The sequence below is a fragment of the Sporobolomyces salmoneus genome (genome assembly GCF_050403485.1).
Source record: "Sporobolomyces salmoneus JCM6883 DNA, S_salmoneus_JCM6883_v1_ctg4, whole genome shotgun sequence".
Lineage (NCBI taxonomy): Eukaryota > Fungi > Basidiomycota > Microbotryomycetes > Sporidiobolales > Sporidiobolaceae > Sporobolomyces > Sporobolomyces salmoneus.
Genome location: NW_027481159.1, coordinates 102,961 through 122,659, shown reverse-complemented (window position 1 = coordinate 122,659; position 19,699 = coordinate 102,961). Strand labels below are relative to the sequence as shown.

The 19,699-nt window shown below is 51.4% G+C and overlaps 9 protein-coding genes across 9 annotated transcripts; 4 read left to right on the top strand and 5 right to left on the bottom strand.

Annotated features, from left to right (window-relative positions):
- Positions 1-43: 43 nt before the first annotated feature.
- JCM6883_001502 (uncharacterized protein) lies at positions 44-2,462 on the bottom strand (the record flags this gene model as incomplete). The annotated part of the gene is made up of 6 exons (XM_076629096.1): positions 44-178; positions 239-752; positions 815-1,055; positions 1,123-1,826; positions 1,888-2,025; positions 2,086-2,462. 6 exons carry the CDS (start codon positions 2,460-2,462, stop codon positions 44-46), a joined length of 2,109 nt encoding a protein of 702 aa, XP_076490743.1.
- Positions 2,463-3,314: 852 nt separating this feature from the next.
- On the top strand, positions 3,315-5,257 carry JCM6883_001501 (guanine nucleotide-binding protein subunit alpha; the record flags this gene model as incomplete). Its single annotated transcript, XM_076629095.1, has 13 exons — positions 3,315-3,449; positions 3,511-3,523; positions 3,588-3,619; positions 3,790-3,930; positions 3,994-4,142; positions 4,210-4,218; positions 4,281-4,512; positions 4,571-4,597; positions 4,659-4,748; positions 4,809-4,872; positions 4,937-5,020; positions 5,085-5,142; positions 5,212-5,257. The coding sequence occupies 13 exons, from the start codon at positions 3,315-3,317 to the stop codon at positions 5,255-5,257; spliced, it is 1,080 nt and encodes a 359-aa protein (XP_076490742.1).
- A 265-nt stretch (positions 5,258-5,522) lies between these two features.
- JCM6883_001500 (ATP-dependent Clp protease proteolytic subunit) lies at positions 5,523-7,032 on the bottom strand (the record flags this gene model as incomplete). Its single annotated transcript, XM_076629094.1, has 10 exons — positions 5,523-5,644; positions 5,724-5,780; positions 5,855-5,897; positions 5,956-6,002; positions 6,091-6,141; positions 6,204-6,282; positions 6,383-6,514; positions 6,622-6,668; positions 6,739-6,763; positions 6,826-7,032. The coding sequence occupies 10 exons, from the start codon at positions 7,030-7,032 to the stop codon at positions 5,523-5,525; spliced, it is 810 nt and encodes a 269-aa protein (XP_076490741.1).
- Positions 7,033-7,291: 259 nt separating this feature from the next.
- On the bottom strand, positions 7,292-8,407 carry JCM6883_001499 (uncharacterized protein; the record flags this gene model as incomplete). The annotated part of the gene is made up of 3 exons (XM_076629093.1): positions 7,292-7,345; positions 7,409-8,215; positions 8,285-8,407. The coding sequence occupies 3 exons, from the start codon at positions 8,405-8,407 to the stop codon at positions 7,292-7,294; spliced, it is 984 nt and encodes a 327-aa protein (XP_076490740.1).
- A 292-nt stretch (positions 8,408-8,699) lies between these two features.
- Positions 8,700-11,176, top strand: JCM6883_001498 (uncharacterized protein; the record flags this gene model as incomplete). The annotated part of the gene is made up of 7 exons (XM_076629092.1): positions 8,700-9,234; positions 9,303-9,532; positions 9,600-9,897; positions 10,024-10,259; positions 10,330-10,421; positions 10,482-10,812; positions 10,877-11,176. The coding sequence occupies 7 exons, from the start codon at positions 8,700-8,702 to the stop codon at positions 11,174-11,176; spliced, it is 2,022 nt and encodes a 673-aa protein (XP_076490739.1).
- A 525-nt stretch (positions 11,177-11,701) lies between these two features.
- JCM6883_001497 (zinc finger MYND domain-containing protein) lies at positions 11,702-12,698 on the bottom strand (the record flags this gene model as incomplete). Its single annotated transcript, XM_076629091.1, has 3 exons — positions 11,702-12,172; positions 12,241-12,456; positions 12,552-12,698. The coding sequence occupies 3 exons, from the start codon at positions 12,696-12,698 to the stop codon at positions 11,702-11,704; spliced, it is 834 nt and encodes a 277-aa protein (XP_076490738.1).
- Positions 12,699-12,939: 241 nt separating this feature from the next.
- On the bottom strand, positions 12,940-16,217 carry VPS34 (phosphatidylinositol 3-kinase VPS34; the record flags this gene model as incomplete). The annotated part of the gene is made up of 9 exons (XM_076629090.1): positions 12,940-13,074; positions 13,135-13,379; positions 13,441-13,530; positions 13,595-14,222; positions 14,291-14,656; positions 14,718-15,005; positions 15,066-15,338; positions 15,405-15,485; positions 15,558-16,217. The coding sequence occupies 9 exons, from the start codon at positions 16,215-16,217 to the stop codon at positions 12,940-12,942; spliced, it is 2,766 nt and encodes a 921-aa protein (XP_076490737.1).
- A 106-nt stretch (positions 16,218-16,323) lies between these two features.
- Positions 16,324-17,629, top strand: JCM6883_001495 (CCDC174 family protein; the record flags this gene model as incomplete). Its single annotated transcript, XM_076629089.1, has 4 exons — positions 16,324-16,394; positions 16,460-16,705; positions 16,786-16,969; positions 17,036-17,629. 4 exons carry the CDS (start codon positions 16,324-16,326, stop codon positions 17,627-17,629), a joined length of 1,095 nt encoding a protein of 364 aa, XP_076490736.1.
- Positions 17,630-18,228: 599 nt separating this feature from the next.
- Positions 18,229-19,685, top strand: JCM6883_001494 (uncharacterized protein; the record flags this gene model as incomplete). Its single annotated transcript, XM_076629088.1, has 5 exons — positions 18,229-18,348; positions 18,444-18,605; positions 18,674-18,771; positions 18,825-18,990; positions 19,068-19,685. 5 exons carry the CDS (start codon positions 18,229-18,231, stop codon positions 19,683-19,685), a joined length of 1,164 nt encoding a protein of 387 aa, XP_076490735.1.
- Positions 19,686-19,699: the final 14 nt, after the last annotated feature.

The window sequence follows — 19,699 nt, the reverse complement described above, 5'->3', positions numbered from 1 at the left end:
AAATTACATTGACAACAAAAACTAGCGGGAAAGCGAGATCCGACTACTTCTTCTCCTTGACCGAAACATGCAACACGTCGTCGTTATCGAGATTGAGAGCTGCGAGTGTCGTCGAGTTCGCGAGGATTTTGCCTTTGTAGGTGAATTTTTGTTTTCCAACGGGTAGACCAACCATTGCCTGTCAAAGCATAACGTCAGCAAGCGTCCACAAGAGCGTGTCTACGAACAAGTGACTCACAGCGATACGATCTCGAATGGTACCAACGAGGAGCGACAAAGGAACTTCGAGTTCGAGCTTCTTTCCATCACAACCCCATGCCGGTTTCGCAGGGTAGTCGGGAAGTTGAACCCCGATCTTGACCGGGTCGGGATGAGACGCGAGCCATTCGGCTTCGGGAACGAGTTCACCGTCGGCTGTTCTCGTACGTTTCGCGGACGGTTCACCTTCGGGTTCGTCTTCGGCGGGTCGAGTTGAACCAGCGGCGGAAGGAAGAGCTTCTCCAGGTGTTGCGACGTTTGGTCGTTGAGGCAGACTCGGAGGAAGGGATATCGGGGCGGAAGGAGGAAGAGGCGAGTTGTTGTCGCCGTAGTAATTCGAAGAAGGAGCGGAGAGGATAGCACTCGCCGGTTGAGGGCCTGCAGAGATCGAGGCACCAGTGGAGAGAGTCGTAGATTGAGGTTGTTGAGAAGCAGAGCCTGGTGGAGGCATCGCTGGAGCAGAAGGTCCGATTTGAGATCCTCCATTCTCGAGACTGTTCGCAAAAGCGGAATCGTCAGATCAAGTGGAAGCGGACGGAGAGAGAGGAATACGTACTCGAGAACGTGTTTCGCTCGATGGATAGATTCGATTTGTTCGTCGAAATTCGCGTTCGCTTGGTAACGATTCGTGATTGATTCCCTCGACGCGGCGTGTCCGTCCCAAACGTCCTTCTCTCGAGCCCTCGACTTCGCCAACTCTTCGGCTTGCTTCCTGAACTCCTTGTCTCCCGGCGAGTCTCCGAAGATATCGGGACGATGAGCAGCCATGGCTCGAATCGAAGACGAAACGTCGGTACCTGCAAACGACGGCCAAGAGATGGTCAGCTAACGGAAGGGTTGGAGTTGCAAAACACGGTGACTTACCTCCAGGAAGAAGATTCGCCGCTGAACGATTGAGATCGGCTTGTTTCTTCTCTTCCTTCCACCGCGGGTCGAGCAACTCGTACCGAACGTGTTTACTAAACTCTTCAACTGGTACTTGTTGTCCATCGAACGTCGTGTACGCTTGTCCCTTCTTATCTTTCTTCCCTCGAACGTAATCTTTTCGAATCTTGACCGGCAAATTCGCATCGAGCGTCGCAACTTCCACCTTGTCTTCCGCTTGAGGTGCCGGAGCGGCCTCATCATCGTCATCATCCATCTCCATCTCTTCCTCTTCTTGACCGTTCTGTTCTTCCTCTCCTTCGTTTCCATCGATGAAAATGGCGTTCATCTTCTTTTGTGCGAGTGTCATGTTTTCGACCTCACTCAAACTCATCGGCGGCGGTAGTTCGGCGAGTCCAGCTTCGTCCGACTCGGTGAATTCGATCGTCGAGGCGACTTGGAAATCTTGCCAGTCGATTTCGGCGAAAGCGATTCTCTCTGCTTCGGCTTTGTCCTCCTCCTCCTGTCGTCGAGATGATTCCCATTTCTCCCACTCTGCTCGCTCTTGTGCGTCTTTCAACACCTCACGTCGACCGACAAGCGCTCGTTCAGCTTCAGAGTTGACCGGTCCACCAGCTCTTCGTTCGATTCGATTTCTGAGCTCTTTCGAAGGCATGAGAATCTTGGTGTATTGTTCAACGAGTCTGCGATCCGCGAGCAAGTTAGTCAGATGTCTCTGAGGATCAAGTGAAGAACGCAGCTGACCGGTTGAAGTAACCAAAGAGAGAGTGAGAAGGGCGAAGGAAATCGAATTGATAATTTCGGCTCTCTCGTCCCGCCAACTCCCTCGTGAATTGTGTACCAGATCGTGCCGCAAAGAGTGCAGTCAACCGAAGGATGTCCCTGTGAAGGACGAGCACAACTTAGCGGAAAGACAGCCTGCTGAGTTTGACAAGCACTCACAGATCAACCGGGCTGATTTTCGGCGGGTCTTCGACGAGGAATTCTAATGCTGGAGGTTCTTTCGGTCTTCCATCGTCCTCCGGTACGTTGTCTGCTCCCTGTTTAGTCGGATCGACCTTGTCATCTCCCTTTGATTCTGGTTGCTCCCCTGCCTTGAACGCGGCTAGTCGGTCGGCGTAGTAAGCGTAGTAAGGGTTCGTAGGGTTCAAGAATGCGAATCGAGAGTCTGTCTGTTCTCGTTGTCGGAATCGTTCTTCGAGTTGGGCGGCGTTGGGTTTCGGAGCGATGAAAGCCGCAGTCTTGTCTACGATCGTCTTGATGGCTGGAGGGGGTAAGATAATCGTAGTCTCGGGTGGTGCAGATCCGTTCTCAGCCATTGCGGATGATCGAGTCGGCGAGTGGAGAAGGGAGATAGAAGTCTCGAGCAACTTTCTCGCGTCTTCCCTCTCACAATCTCCTCCTCCTCCTCCACCAGCTACTTCGATTCTAGGAGCAGAGCACTTTTCAGCCTCTGCTACGTGCCCACGCTCGAAAGAGACACCTTTACGCGAAACAAGCTCGACCGAAGGAGGTTTCACTAAACGAAGTTCTTTCCGACGACGACGACAACGAACAACTCCAGCTACTCTCACGCTGTTCTCTCGTGGATGGAAGGGATTAGGAATTGGTGATTGCTGGGTAGATGAAACCTCCCGCCCACGGCAAAGGCAGCTCCGCGTAAAGAAAACTCAACTCCCGTTCTGGCGACGCCATTCGACGCTATTCGCTCGAGCGATTCTCGGGACGCCAAGGGCGAGCACGATACTGTACTACTGATCGGTACTTCGCAGCTCGGGGAGACGGCCGACCCTGAGTTGTTTTCACTTTCTTTGGCCTTTTGTTCTCCTGTCTCGCTCCTGTCCAGAAACGGTTAGCGGCAGTTCCCTCGTTCTCGTGGATCGGAGGTTTTTTCCTTTTCGACGGCGACCGGAACAAGTCAATCCGAAACAGCTACTCTATAGTTTGTCATTTAAACTCGCTGTCATTCACCGTAACGCTTGGGAATTCATTTTCGTCCCTCTTTCTTCTCCTCTCTCTATCTATCTCTCCTCTCGGCTTGATTCACCAACGTTCAACAAACGCACGACCTCGACAGATAATTGACCTCCGTCAAATACACAAGAGCACAACGTCAACTTTCAATTCAGTCGACACCCACTTTGTAGACTTTCGCTTTTCAAGGCTTCGAGATGGGTGCATGCGGATCATCAGAGCAAGGAGGGGGAAGCAGTGAGTTTCAACCGACGATGGAGGAACTCCACAGGTCGAAAGCGATCGAAAAGATGTTGAGGGAAGAAGAACGGAAATTGTCAAAAGAAGTCAAAGTAAGCTCGGCGCCTTGTCCTCTCGGTTGCGCGTTTCTCGAGCTGACATTGAACTCTGTAGGTGCTGCTACTCGGTGAGTATCTAAGCTTGACCAGCTCTCTACAGCACAACTGATTGATCCCGCTGCCGAACTAAAGGACCCGGTTCAAGTGGGAAATCGACTATTCTCGTGAGTCTCTTCAGCCTGTCACGCTTTTCACAGCCAAGTTTGACTAAGCTTGTCGTCGTACAGAAGCAAATGAGGGTACACTCCCTCCCCCCTGCTGAAGATTGCGAAGGTCTCGTGGGAGACAAAAGGCGGAACTTGGCTTCATTCTAACGGTCTTGGTATCGCGACAGGTCATTCACCTGTCAGGGTTCACACCTCACGAGCTCGAATCGTATCGTCAGCAGATCTTTGTCAACGTGCGAGATGGTATTTCGGCAGTTTTCATTTTGATGGACGAATTTCGGATTGAAGTTTCAGATCCCTCTTTACGGGTACATTCTTTCTCTTCTCCGAGGGATGTCAGCGTATAGTATTGACGCTGCTCAAACGAACAGAGTATCCGATATATGCTGGACGAGGCGGGAGAACTGAGAGAAGGAGAACCGTTCCCTCAGGAACTTTATTTCCCAATCCGAAGCCTATGGCGAGACCCTGGTGTTCAGCTAGCACTCTCGAAAGGAACAGAGGCTACAATACCTGAAAAGTGAGCTCCTCTCGCCATGCATTGATGTGCAAACTTCGCTCACGATCCATCTTTCGCAACTTCGCAGCATGACTTAGTTCGTTTCTTCTTGTCTCTCCCGAAATTCCATCTGCGTCCTGACATCTCGTCCATCCACAGCTTCTACTCACACCTCGAACGACTCTTTCACCCATCCTATCAACCCACCGACCAAGACGTCCTTCGATGTCGACAAAAAACGACTGGAATCACCGAAACCGTCTTCGAATCTCGAGACCTACAGTACCGGATCTTTGACGTTGGTGGGCAACGTTCGGAGAGAAAGAAATGGATTCATTGCTTCGAGAGCGTGACGGCCGTGCTTTTCCTTGCTGCTGTTTCGGGTTACGATGTAAGTTCTCTTTCTCGATCAACGATTGATGTACTCAAGCTGATCCAATCGTGAACAGCAAGTACTGCTGGAAGATCCTGACTCTGTAAGCTCGATCGTTCAGATCGTGTCTACTTATCTAACCATTCAAGATGTTTCGAAAACAGAACCAAATGCAAGAAGCCCTCATGCTCTTCGATTCCATCTGCAACTCGCAATGGTTTGTGAAGACATCGATCATTTTCTTCCTGAACAAGGTGAGTAGACGTCTATATTTGGCATTCGGCTGCGTTGCTCATTGAGTTCTCGTTCGACAGGTCGATGTCTTGAAAGAACGAATTCTGACTTCGCCTGTACGAGCTCATTTCCCGGACTACCAAGGTGAGTCTTCCTCGCCTCTCATTCTGTAGGTAGATCGTTGACTGATTGTTGCGTTACGATGTAGGTCCGGATGCGGATTACAACGCCGTGAAAGAATTTTTCAAAGTGAAATTCACACGACTCAATCGTTCGACTAGCAAGGAAGTTTGTGAGCTGTTTCTCCTCTTGCTCGTCACGAATTTACTCGTAACTAACGGCAAAAATGATGCTAGACTGTCATTTTACGACCGCAATCGACACGCAGTTGCTTCGAGTTGTCATGACTTCTGTGTTCGTTCATCTCGCCTCATGTCTAGCTCCAGCCTATACAGCTGACGCTCTCGTAATATTTGGACGCAGATACGACATCATCTTGAACCGCAATCTCGAAGCAGTACTCTTCTAGCCTCTCGACCCTTTCATCTTCTCTCGATACCCGTTTCGCGCACTCTCTTTATTCCCCTTAGCCCCTCTCTGTTCTTCCTACTATCTTTATTCAACAATCATGTATCAGTATCTACAAGCACACAAGTCGTTCCCCCCAACTCAATCCTTCGAGCTGGTCTCGAGCGAAGTTCAAAACCTGAAAACACGAGCAAATCCGCTTTGCAATCCTATTTATCCGCCGTCTCCATGTCCGATCGGCTCCTATTCGGTGGAGTAAAGCTCGACTACTCGGAAGAATCTTTCTTGTTCGCCGAGTCGATAGGGCGTTTCTTGAGCACCTGATCGATGATCCCTTGTTCGATCGCCGCAGATGGGACGAGGTAATGATCACGATCTAACATCCTAGCTGTTCGCTCGAAGTAATCGCCCACATCAGTCTCGCAAAACGACGAGGAAGGCACGGATCAAGCCGATTTCGAACGAACCGAAGCGGGATCGTGCGTGCTCTCGTTCTTCATCGGGGAGGATACAGTGGTCGGCGTCTAATGGTAGACAGAGATAGAGCTCTCCGTCAGCAACGGGAGCGGACGAGTATGTCTTTTGAGGTTTCACTCACAAAGGTCGAACATCTTTTCTCGAATTCGTAAGATCTCGTTTGCCTATTGCGTCGACAAGGATCAGTACACACTCCGCGAGTGAACACTGAGACTAGCTCACGATGATTGAGATATCGGAAGCTTGTCCACCTGCACCTCCAGAAGGCTCTGGCGACGTAAGGAAAGGGAACGATCAGTCTTTCGCTTTCGCGACGACGTTGCGGATCACAGCTACAACAGTTGAGAGAATACTTACGATGAATCATGATAGAAGAATGTGCCAAAGCGCTCCGCTGTCCCGATTCACCTGAATTCTGAAAGTTGGTCAACGCTCGTTCACGGCGCGAGTTGACCAAGTTTCGGACTCACCACCTGCCAATATCAGGGACGCCATGCTACTCGCTTGTCCTACCACGATCGTATGGACCGGACAGGTGATGAATTGCATCTATTCCGTGGAGGATTCGCGAAGCGAAACCGGGAAAAGTCAGTAAATCGAGCGATCAGGAACGTAGCAACGTATAGCATTAGAAGGAAGCCGAACTCACAGTGTCATAGATCGCTAAGCCAGCTGTCACGCTACCTCCAGGTGAATTGATATAGAGCGAAATCGGAGAGGTGGATTCAGCTTCGAGGAAAAGTAGTTGAGCGACGACTACTGAGGAAAGGGCATCGTCTATCTGGAACGATCAAAGGATCGACGAAGGACAGAATCGTCAATTCATCTTCTCGTGCGCCTGGTCTCAAGCCCGCACAAGGAAGGGTCGGAATTAGGGATCAAATTTACCGGTCCGTTCAAGAAAACGATTCGTTCTTGCAACAGTCTCGAATAGACTGTTCCCCCGCCCGGATAGTCAGCTCTCGACGCTTCTTCCACTCGTCTAAATCAGCTCGAGCGGCTCACCATCAGACACTCGTTCCCCTCGAGGCTGCGAAGGGTCAATCAGTCAGCTCGACAGATTGATGCAGGACGATCGAACATGCTACGTACCTCTCTAGATATCACATACGGGACCAGAGTCTCCTTCCTTGGGCTCGTCGAGAAGCACCGAGTTGAAGATGAGGTCGGAAGTCGAGTCCGACGTGGTGCGGCTCGAGGGATCCCGTTGACGAGGTTCGCAGGCGTCAAGTGCCTTGTAGATGTTGGTACACGACGGCCTAGTACCCGCGAGGCGTTCGAACGAGCGAGAGAAGACATTGATGGGCGAAGTTGAATGAGAAAGGAAGAGAGAAGTTCGACTGCGAAGCGACACTTTCCCGCTCTCCGGTGTGCCTATGCAGATACTGCCGATGCTGCAGCGATGTCGACGAGAAACCCCTCGCAATCGAAGACGAAGCAAGAACAACGAAATTCGAGATCGAACGAAATTGCAGAAACGAGCGGAAGACAGTGCAGACACAACAAGGAGGGAAACTACAGTACAAGCGATGAACGATTCGAGGCGCATGGGGAGGGATCAGAAGCGGGCGTAAGCACCGCGGGTCATCCAGGTCGATCGACCGTCTTTGTCCTGTGGACCTCAAGAAACACATCAGTCAAGCTCGCCGCGGACTGAAGTGTCTCGAGTACTCACCTTGGTCTCATCGAGTGACTTGTCTCGATACAAGGATGCGATCGCTGGACTTTGTTGCTTCTTCTGTTCTGCGAGTTTTGCGGCGAGGGTCGCTTGAAGATGAGGTACTGAAGCCCCGGCTTTCACTGCTGGTGCCGCCGACTTGTTCGATACGACCTTGTCGACCTTTTGTTTCTTCGCTTTACCTCCTCCTCCATGATCATCTCCAGCATCTTTTCGTTTCGCTGCTTTCGCCGCCTTCTTCTCTTCCTTCTCCCTTACTTTCTTCGCCTCCCACAACGCCTTCATCGTCTCCAACTCTTCCTCCTTCGGATTCAACGTGACCCATTCCTCCGGCACCTCATTCCGTTCTCCATCGACCGGACAAACTTTCTCATCCGACAATTCCCCCTTCTCCTCCCTCTGTGCCGGTTCCCCTTTCTTCTCCTGTCCTCTCCTCATCTCTTTCAACGCGACTTCCGACATGACGCAACCGCAAGGTTTCCGATAGACGAATTTGATCGATCCGTTCATTTCTCGTAACGAAATCGGACACACGAACGGACTCGCTCGAGTCTGTTCAGAAGTTCCTCCTAACGTCGTCGCCTCGGTTTCGTCGGCGTTTGAATCGTCGAGGGCTGGATTCGGAGTGAGTCGGAGGGTGGTAACGTCCTTGAGGGAACGAATGTGGGAAGCGACGAGAATTCCGTCGGATCCGAAAGGGGAGGAATCGGTAGATGATGGAGGGTTCAGGAGATAGGATATGACTGCTTCTTTGTTGTACAATTTGCCTAAAGGACAGGATACGACGGGTTGTCGAAGTGGTTGCTGTCCCACAAGAGAGGGAGAGGATTAGCGTGGCGATCACGACAGAGACGGGAGGGCTGTTCGGCTTACTTTGGATAGTGCACAGAATGCCCATCTCTGTCTGATCGTGTCTTTCTCGTCTTCCCTTGATCGCTTCTTCCTCGTCTTGACAAGATCATCTCGTTTCGGAATCGATCCTCCGTCGTTACCCATTCTTGGTGACTCTTGCGCGGGCTAGTAGTAGTAGTGAGAGTGCGAGCAGACACCTGCTAGTGTCGAACAGGCGAGTGAGATAGAGAGAAGGAAGCGAGAAGTTCGCCCGAATCTCGATCAAACATTTTCTCCTCCGTTTGCGACCCGACCTTCCCGTAACGACCTCTTTGACGACCTCTATAGCCTCTCTTCATCCTCTGCCCTCGGTCCCGTCCTATCGGCACACCTCCCTCCCGCTTCTTCGGCCTCGATCAACCTCGCTTTCTCCTTGCTCCCTCCCGCTTTCGCCTGTATGCCGGTCCCTCGCGCGGCACGACTCGCTTCGAGGAAATCAGTCATACCAGATCCATCACTGTACGGAGACCCATCCGACGATTCCGATGAAGCATCTCCTCCTCTCGCGCCTAATCCTCCGATCAAAACAACAACAATAACAACATCGTCGAAAGGCAAAGCTAGAGCTTCTACGACGACGAAAGCGCCTTCTACGACGACGAATGGGAAAAGGAAATCGAATAGGAGTGGCACAGAGTCTCTCGAGGAACCACAAGATTCAATCAAAACAACGAAACAATCCTCGCGTCCACTCAACGATACTCCACTAGAGAACGATCAGGACGCTCCTCGGACGAATAAACAATCGAGTAGTAAGCGCAAGAGGGTAGAGAAGGGATCGGAAGAGGATACTTCGGGGCAACAGGACGAGTCGAGTCGTTTGACCGCGTCGACAAAGCCTACAAAGTCGAAAGGGACAAGTAAACGGACAAAGACGAATCAACAGATGGTAGAGGAGGAGGAACCAGAGGTAGAGGGAGCTTCTCAGGCGAGTCAGTCGAGTTTACAGAAAAAAGGTCATTTCGTCGTCAGTCTTCTCCCCTTCTCTCGTCTCTCCCAGCTCCCAAAACGCGTCTCCATACTCACAAGACTTTCATGGTACAGCCTCGAGCGGCAACGAGTCAAACGACGCGTCCAACCAAACCTCCGCCTGAATTTTCTGCAGTCCTCGACGGTTCAGACGACGATACAGCCCCGTTCTTGTTTACGACGAATCCTCCGACTCCGCATGCTGCAGAAACGACGGGGAAGAGACCAGCTACGAAACCGAAACAGAACCCAAAGGGCAAAGTGAGTTTTCGATAATTTTCGTTTTCAGTCTCCCTTTTCTAGTGAGCTGATCTGTGTCGACCTTCAGGCTCCCCGGATACAGTCTCAACAAGAAGATGAACCCTTACCAGACGACCAATCTGCCTCAGAGCTCCGACAACCTCCGATAGCGTCCACCTCGCGCGTCAAACTCACTCCGCCTCGACTTCCAACCGACACAAGTAATGTAGCGATCACGACCCACGAGACTCCCGTACAGATCCGAAACGTTGCGTTTCGACAAGGGGCTGTTGGGACTCCAGGAGGGGGGACGGCAGGGAAATCAGCGAGACGGAATAGTAATGGGAGCGCGAGAAGAGGGAGTAGTATTGGCGGAGGGTTTGCCGGTACGTTACATCCTCGCATCTCGTCTCCTTCCCGCTTTCCTCGAGACAGGTCGGATGGATGACATGGCAAGACTGCGAGATTAGGTACTGATTCTGGCTTTCCCCCAACAATGACGACGATAATAGCGACTCCTCATCCAGAAATCGCGAATGGAGAACTATGGCGTTCGACCGATCCGTTATTGCCGATCGCTTCGAGAACGAGAACGATCATTTCTTGGGCGACTCAACGAGATCGAACGAGGTTGTTCGATGGGAAACAAGGGTTGAGTGAGGCGGAGAGAGTAGCGAAGGAGGCGATCGATGGGTTCATTGAGGGGATTTGCGATTTGAGTATAGATACGAGCGTGCCGTTTCGACAGGTGAGTTTCTTCCTCTCCAGTCTTGGTTGGATCTCGAGACGGGAGCTGATAACTTCTTGTGCGAGAACAGGTTCAGAAACCGGATCCGGCTCAGTTACCACCCCATCCTCAGAACCTCGCGAATACGGCAAAGAAAGTCGAGTTGCAGACAGAGTTTGGAGCGTGAGTTTGAAATCTCTCCTCGTCGAACGAATCTCGATTCTAACTTGCACTTGTTTTCAGTATCGCACAAGAGCAAGACTCTCGACAGGCGACTTCGGCTATCTACTCAGAACTGTCGACACGGAGAGCTACTGCTCGTGAAGAACTTTCGACCTCCGAGCTCACCCAAGCGCTCGACGCCGTTTCGATCGCAGAGACGTTTGACCTGAGTCGAACAGGACCGAGGTCGCTCGACGAAGCACTCGAGATGGGTCGAACACTGCTAGCAGAGGCAGAGTCGAAGAGGACCGGAGAGGAGGGAGCGAAGAAGAAGGATCGACGGAAATCGAACATTGTGCCGGAGAATGGAGAGACGGCGCTCGATTCGCAAATTCGGGAAAGTTTGGATGATGTGAGTGACTTTTCTCAGCGCGCTCTGACGATGTGCAACTGACTCAAACTGGAGCGATTGACAGACGGCTCATCTCCAACAACTGACTCATCGATTGTCCGGATTCACGCGAGTCGTCTCGAGATTCATTGATCACCGTTCTGCCGAGACACATCGAGCTCTCACTTCACAATCTCTACAAGGACTCGAATCGAACACGGCGACCGGCACGACGACCGGATCTCAAGATTCGACTTCTGCTTCGGGAGGAGCCGGATTGACCGGAATCGTCGGTGTCGTTGGCAATTCAACCGCAGTCGGAGGAGGAGTCGATCCCTTAGATCTCTTACGAGCGATCTCTCGAGCCGATTCATCACGTCGATGAAAAACCTAGACGAATATAATAATCAAAATGCGATACCCCTACAAACAAATTCCCCCTAACCACCCATTCTTTCGACTTTCCTCCTACCTCCTAATCTGTTTATTTTGATGTAAGCGAGCTCTCTTTGCCTTTCCTCGACGGAGCTCGCGTTCAGTGCCCTATCTTCTGATCTTTGATACCCAATGTTCATATTTCTCTTCTCCCCTTTCTCTCCCATACTCCCCTCCGTCTTCTTTTCCCCATCATTCGGATTCCACTCCTTTCTTCTTTACAATGTCGTCTGTCTCGTTGTCTGTCTAGCTGTTCTGTGTCGAGCTCTCGTTTCTCAAAAGGTTGTAAAGGCGAATACTCGATTCTGCAAGCTCCGATCGCGCGGCCCGACACCTAGAGCTGGCAAATACGTATAGATAATCAAGGAACTTCAACGAGGCAAGCCTGCGCTACAGGGAAGTATGTAAATAACAGAAAGGCATAGAGAAACACAAAAAGGTAAACTGAACAACTGGATTCCTCTGTCCTTCCACACTAAGCTGTCAATCGATACCGAGTAAAGTTGAACGCCAGAACCAGGATCAATTCAGAAATTCTGTCTTTGCTCATTTCTGGATGAGTTTCTGAGACCACTTCCTTCGAGAACCGCTCCAGCTCGCCAATTGAGTATCCAAAGTAAGCAACGAGCTCCCTCCTTTCGTTCTTCACCAACTCGACGATGATACCAATCACGATGACAAGCTTGTGAGCGAATTCGGTCCACCAGGGGAAACTTTGAGGGAGATTTGGCTGGGATACGATCGTGAGTTTCGTGAGAACGAGCCAGGCGAAGAAGTCCACCGGATGCTTCGCGATACATTGGTGCCAGTACTCTTGCGACGTGAATCGAGCGGGATCGCATCCGATACCGGTTTTCATACGGTAGTGTTCGCCGCGAAGCCTGAGAATGTCGGACCTATCGTTCGTATCGAGTCCTTCTCGCTCCAAGAGTAAACCTACAGCAATCTAGTGGTCGGAATTGAGATTAGTGCCAAGCCCTTTCTCCTCCGAGTGATGAACGGACTGAAGCTCACGACGAAATATCCGGCACGAGCTTCGCGTGAGGTAAAAGGAGGCTCTCCTTCGGGCGCATCGCTGACCCATTCTACGAGTGTCGACAAGTCGCCTTCCCTGTCCCGATATTTGACAGAGCCATTGGCAATGATCTCGTCGTATTCGGTTTGCGTGAACGCCGGAATCCAGCACGGATTAGAGAAACGTCCGCAGAACCTTTTGTGTAGAGGCCAGATCTATCCGTAGACATGAGCGAACCGAACGAGGGAAAGAGAAGGGAGCACTTGTCAGCCAAGCTTACAGACAACACGGAGGAAAAGCTCGCACTTACGAGCCCCTGGTGTTCCTTCGAGCAGAAGAACATGTATTTGATACCGTGAGAAGCACAAGGTCCGCATAGCTTGAACGTTGCCTTCCCACAAACTACACAGTTCCCTGGTTTCATTTCGACAGGCGTCGGTTTGCTGGTAGATGTCATCCCGTGCCGGGTCGCCGAGGTTGAACTCCAACGGGATGAGAGGGAAGTAAGTGAGAGAGTTGAAGCCCCGAGAGAAGAGGAGCAAGCTCCGGAAGTCCGGAGACTCTCCGCGGCGATGATGAGGGTATGAAGACGGTATTGCAGAAGGGTACGAGTAAGACGACATCGACAAGAAGGAGCGAGGGTATCGAGGTTGAAAGGGAAGAGGGTATACGGTATCTCTGATAGTTGTTCGCTTCGTTCAAGCACGCCAGTATTGAGCGATCGAGTGAACCTTGTCGAGGACAGAAGTGAAGTACGAGGTATCGTTGAGAAGAGCTTCGAAAGCTTTGATAGCTTGCTCTTCCGACAAGTTGAGGAGGAATTTGTCTTGAACCTGTGCGAAAGACGAAAATCAGTCTCGAGCCGTGAACCACGCACGAGAGCGAAGCTGTACCTTCATGACTGCCTTGTCGGGTTCGAATTTGATGTCGGGGATGTTCGCATCGACCATGAGAGCGACGAGGTTGATCAACAAGTTTGCGTTCTTCCTCAGCGTCGTGAATGCCGTGTAACAGAGTGATTTGAATCGAGAGTAATGAGGCGAATGAACTCCTCCCATGGCGTCGACCATCTCTTTGCATACTTTGACGGCGGGAGGGAAAGGTTTCGGATCTCTTCCGAGAATATAACCGAAATCGACTGACGAAGTTCGGAAAGTCAGTTTCGGCGACGTAGATTTTGTGAGAAAGAGTGGCATTACCGTGGAAGAAATGACCATCAGGAGCGAGAAGCAAGTTGTCCAGATGACGATCTCCGACTCCGAGAAGATATGTTACGACGCAGTATCCAGCTAAGTTTGAAACAAGCGGTTCAGCAGTGTCCATCTCGACTGCAGTCTGTGAGAAAAGACTCACCACAACTCCTGATGTAGGTATCGAGCACTTCCGGATCAACTCCATACGTGCCGACACTGCCCGGATCAGCGTGACCTTCCCTCAAATACCCCAGCAACCCTTGTTGTCCGTACTCATTCGTGATATCCTGCAGCGTTCTGCTCTGTACGAACTGAACCATTCCATCTACTTGACCTGTCGCCAAGACTCGGTACGGCATCAATTTGAGGTCCAAGTTTTCGTTCCTCAACAATCGATCCATGAGCGTGAACAACTGAATCACGAGTTGATCTTGTCGCAGATCGTCTCCGTTCTTAAAGATCACTGCGTAGGTCGAAGCGGGGTCGGTACGAGTCGGAGTCAAGAGCTGGAGTTTGAGAGGGAATAGGTTCGATTTGAAGACTGAGGATTGTTCGGGATCGATACCGGTGACGGAAATTCTCGCGTCGAGAGGGAGAGGGATCGGGGCTGAGAGACTACCGAGGGAAGAAGAAGATGTCGAAGATAGGACAGCTCGGAGCTTCTCGATCTTTTTCGGTCGAGCATCTTTCGAGAGTCGGAGGGAAGACGCGAGTGAGGTGATTCGAGTGACGTAGTCTGATTGCCGCCGAAGAGCATCCAGTCGATCAGGTTCTCCGTCGATTTGTAGCTGTGTATCGTAGAATTGTCAATTGAGCTCATTGGCAAAATGAGATCGTTGAGAGCTCCTCGACTCACCTCTTTCATTCGTTTCTCGAATTTCCTCGCAACCTCCTCAAACATCCTCGCACTAGTCGGTCTGCTCTTATCCTCCCTCTCGACTCTGATATACCACCAGAAATGATTTCCCAATACTGGATTCCTCGCACTTCTCTCGATCAGGAAACCTTCCAAGGTCGAGAGCGGGTTCGTCGGTGCCGACTGCGAAGACGAGACGGATGGAGCGGGACGAGAAGAGCGACCGTGTCGAGAATGAGAATGGACGGAAGGTCGGAGAGTTGATGCCGAGGGAGAAGTAGATGAATGAGTCGAAGATGAGAGGTTGTTGGCGACGGGCTCGAACTTGAGTGCTTGAACGAGTTGAAGTAGGTAAAGCATGAGCTCCTAGATGCTCGTGAAAAGTGTCAGTCCGAGCACTTCGACGAGGGAACAAAGGCTGGCTCACATCATCATCAGCTCGTTCCAACTGTCTCACCGCGTAACTCCTCACTCTCTCGTTCCTGAATCCTTCTGCCGGTCCCAGCAACTCTAATGCATCGTCCAGCTCAATCTCCGTCCACATCGGTAACAGGACCTCGACGGCTTGAGCAGCTTCTCCCGGATCGGACCAAACGACGGCTTTGAGGAATTTCGTCAAGGCTCGTTTGTCTCGAGTGAGGTAGAATCGGAATTTCCAGAGGAGATCTCGTTGCGGAGTTGAGAGTTCTGCGGTCGGAGGGTATCTCAGGATATCCTGCGAGTTCGAACGTAGAGTTAGTACACGAGAGTGACGGGAAAGGGAAGAGAGACGCACATTGAGCTCATCCCGGATCTTTGCATTCGGTTTCAGTTCTCGATCCAGCGGTCCATTCCTATGATCTCGTACCAACCTTCTGTGTTTCGCTTCGACCGGGTTCTTCCTGACGATTTCGGGATCGATAATTGAGAACAGGTTCGATTCGGCTGAGAGAAGAGTGTTTGGGTTCAAGCTTGAAGGGGTCGAGGAGCCGCTTGCCGTCGCGGTAGTCAGAGAAGGACCGACGGCAGAAGAATGGGTCAGGGACGAGAGGACCGGGAGAGGGTATTGCTACGCGAGAATTTCGTCGTCGAAACGTCAAATCTTCGTCATATGCGTTGAGAGAACGAAACTCACGGCCTCGCTGAAGACCACCGGAAAGTCGAACTTTGGTAGATCGATATACAGGAACAAGTTGTCGGATTTCTCCGATTCCGCCTGAAATGAAACCGAGGAAAATGCGTTTGAGCTTCATGCGTGCGAGAAAGCAAGTGGCTGAGGGAGACTAACCTTGTGAATCTTCTCAATCTGTCTGAACGCGAGTTTGTCGAGCCAATCGAGTCGTTCGACGTCCCCCCTCTCCTGTTTCTTGACCAATTTCTCGAGTCTGCCCATTTCGTCCTTCAATCCAACTTTGCTTGGCGTCTCATTCTCCCGCCTCTTCGTATCCCCCGGTCTCCCTTTCCACAGGTACAACCTCTGTTTGCCCTTCTTGAGCGTAGACTTGTTCCCGAACAATCTCAGAGTTGAACCTCCGACGATTTCTAAATGTTGATTTCCTCCAAAGGCGGGTCCAGCGATATCGTAGACGGTAACTACGAGTTGACTCGATAACGGCAAGTCTCTGATCTTGATAGGTAGGGTGAAAGTTTCGTTCCATTCGATCGAGTTGACGGATTTGAACGATTTATACGCGGATTGAACTCGAGGGACCAACAAGACGTTATCGGCGTACAACGCGATCGAAACGTACAATTCTGGAGGGGACTGTTGTTGGTGACCATGGTGCTTGAGTTCTGGATGGTCTAGGAGGTCGATGAGGGATCGTTGAGGGAGATGACCTTGGAACGATGACAGTTTGAACGAGAGCGACAAGTCGAGGTCAGAGTGTCGTACATAGGTCAGTTCGGAGTCGTAGCTTGTTGGATTCGAACGTGCTATTGTATCCATCGAGGCGAGCGTCGAGGAGTGAAGGGTAGAAGGGGAGAGATGTAAACTTTGTGGAGCCGAGAACTCTTCTTCATCCATCTCCCTCACCGACTGGGCGACGAGCACGATGCCGCCAAAGTCAAGTTCAAAGCTAGCGATCTCGTCCTCTTCCTTCCTAGATCTCAAAGCGACAATCTCGTCCGTCTTCCTCACTCGTTCTCTCCTTCAACACTCGTCGGCTAACGTGATTCTCCTGTCGGCAGTGCACACGAATCCGACTTTAAGAAATCACGCACGCCGGTTGTCCAAGGCGGGAACAGCGCGACTTCATCAGCTTCCTCTTCGAAAAAGTTGGGTCAATGGGCGAAACAGAATAAAGGACTGAACGCAAGGGCAAAGAAGGATCAAGTATTGTACGAAGACGACGTAGGGACGGGGGACGACAACCGAAATCCAGAGAGGATCAGAGAGAGATTGGAGAAGAAAGCGAAGATTTACGATAAAATCAGGTAAGCACTTTCTCCTTGCAGCTAGCAGCTTTTAGACATGATTGCGGGCTGACGTTGGAACATGGTGAGGTTGCTTACAGACGAGGAAAGAGCGGAGGGTTGAACGAAGCGCAAATTGACTCGCTACTCGTCGATTTCGACAAAACTGCGGAATCAGGCTCAGAGTCAGATTCGGAAGCAGACGACTCGGGCGCTGACGAGAGCCTGACAGTCCCGAAACGACCAAGACGCTCGAGACCAAGCTCAGGATCTGAAAGTGACGAGGTTAGTCCCCTCTCGCCGCTCATTCTCCAACTTCCTCTCGCTCACCCTCATTCTCGCCCTTTCTAGCCTGGGCCACCTCTACCTTCGACCTCTGATCCCCTGGTCGAGTATACTGACGAGTTTGGACGCACTCGAATGATCCCTCGATCCGAAGTACCTCGAGGAGCACCTTTCAACCAACCTGCCTCTTCGACCGTCGCATCTGAAGGAGGCGAAGAAGGAGAACAACCATACGAGTCCAACGATACGGGAGTGTTTCAACCCGGCGAAGGACCTCAACAACACAACGTCCTGTACGGAGATCAGACCTCTTTCCCCGTGTACGAGCCCGACCCTGCGATCTTGGCGCAACGAGCGGCGACCCTCGCGGCGGCGCAGAACGCTCCGTTGGTAGATCATTACGATAGTACGAGGGAGACTACGCGGCAGAGAGGAGCAGGGTTCTATCAGTTCAGTGGGACGGAGGAGGAGAGGAAACAACAGATGGAGGATTTGGAGAGGGAGAGGAAAGAAACAGAGAGGAAGAGAAAAGAGAGGGAAGAGTTGGGGGATAAGGTCAGGGCGGAGAGGAAGAAGGAAGTCGAGGAGAGGAAGAAGATGATTGAAGACAAGAGGAGAGAGCTGGAAGAGAAGAGATTGGCGAAAAAGAGAAAACTTTGAACATCGGATTTTTTGCATTCTCTTCGGTCGGATGTTGTTGTAACTTGATGTCGTCTTCTTCTATCCTCCGCTGACCGGAGGGATCCCACACACGACCTGACCTTGTTTGAGAGCGAAACTCTTCTCGTTCTCCAATTCGATCATTTCTTCGTCGACACTCCACAGACTCCTTTCCAACGCGTGCTCGAACTCTTCGTTCCCAGCATGTACCTCCTTCACCAAGTGTATCCGTAGATCGTGCAGGGTGAACGGAGAGGGAGAAGAAGGAAGGGAAAGTTCTTGAGATGAAGGTTCGCCGGGAATCGAAGTGCGCAATGAAGCGAAGTACAGGAGGGTTATTGTTGGCTATGTAGAACACTATCGGTCAGTCTACGTTTCTTATCGGGTGAGAGGACAGCGCTCACGGGATTCATCTTCGTCGATTTGTTGAGTAAAGAGCGAATCTCGCCCCTCTCTCTCCCCCATTCGCTTCGACTCTTCCCGTTACGACATTGTTCTATCCAGATCAGCTACCGGAACCGCAGATTCCCATTTCCATCCTCCCGTACCCTCTCCCCACTTCTTTCTGAATTTCTCCACTTCCTCGGGCCGCTCTCACGATGCATCCAGTGCCTCAACTCCAGCTCTCCGGTACTCCGCGAGAGATTGGATATCAACACGGTCAACTCGCAGCGACACAGATCCAGAACTTCCTCGCCTTGTATCGAAAATACTTTAAAGTGAGTCCGTTCGTCCCGCCGGCTTATTCCTTTCGCACAAAAGCCCGCCTGTCATTTACGCGGTGTGACTGCTCACTTCGCTTCTGTGTCGTTAGGAACAAGCCGGCTTAGAATGGGATCAAGTTCGCGAATTGGCAAACGAATTCGCGATTCATATTGCGAAAGATCATGATGATCTGCTCGACGAGATGAAAGGGATTGCGGAAGGAGCAGGTCAAGAATGGATAGATATCGTCGCGCTGAATGTCAGAAGTGAAGTGAGTGCTGCCGTCTTCCGAGTTCTCGCAGGGAAGGAAAGCTCATTCTCCGTGCTGCTCGCCGTCAGATCGGACTCGCTAGTCCGATGGCCAAAGAGATGAAGCCAATCGATGGATGTACCGCGTTCAGCTGGAGAGACAAGGATGGAACCCTCTGGTCCGCGCAGTAAGTACTCTTCCTTTCTATCGCCAAAATGAAGCTCACCGGAGTTTGAACAGGAACTGGGACTGGAAATCATCCGCCGCTTCATCCCTCATCGCCCTCGATATACTCGCACATGAACCAACAAAGCGACCTCGGATCAAGATGATGACTGAAGCTGGAGTGATTGGGAAAATCGGAGTGAATGAACATGGAGTTTCAGTACTCCTCAACGCCCTCAAGGTCAGTCCGGCTCTCGCAACGCTCCCCTGACTCCCAAGGTCTCTCCGACTGACTGCTTCCGTCTCGAGCAACTATAGACAGAGCTTCGAGACCCCTCCAAAATCCCGATCCATCTCCTCCTCCGTCGCCTCATCTCCCTCCCTTCGATCGAATCCTGTCGCGCCTACCTCGCTTCCCCTCCCATCTCTCATCACTGCGCCTCGGCAGCTCATATCCTCGTGACTTCACCGATCGCCTCCGTCTCGCTCGAGATTCTCCCGACGGGTAGCTTCACTCGAAGCATCTCCGCCACTTTGCCGTATGCAGCAGAAGGAGAAGGAGAAGAAGAAGGCAGAATCCGGAAGAACTACTTGACGCATACGAATCACTTGAGGTACAAGACTGAACCGAGCGAGACTCATTTATGGCCGGATTCGTTTCCTCGTCTTTCGACTCTCGAGTCCTTACTCGAGTCAATCGCGCTAGAGGAGCAGGAAGAGGGAGAAGGGATGTCGTTTGAGAAGATCAGAACTATCTTGTCGGACCGGAGTTTGGGAGAAAAGGGGATCTGTCGACATGAGAACGAGAAGAATGGGGATATCGTGACGGTCTTTTCGATCGGGATCAGGAATGCGCGGGAGATGAAGGACGTAAAAGCCCGAGTCATAGTAGGGAGACCTGATGAAGGTGGCGAGATGATCGAGTTCGACTTCTAGGAGTCATTTCAGCA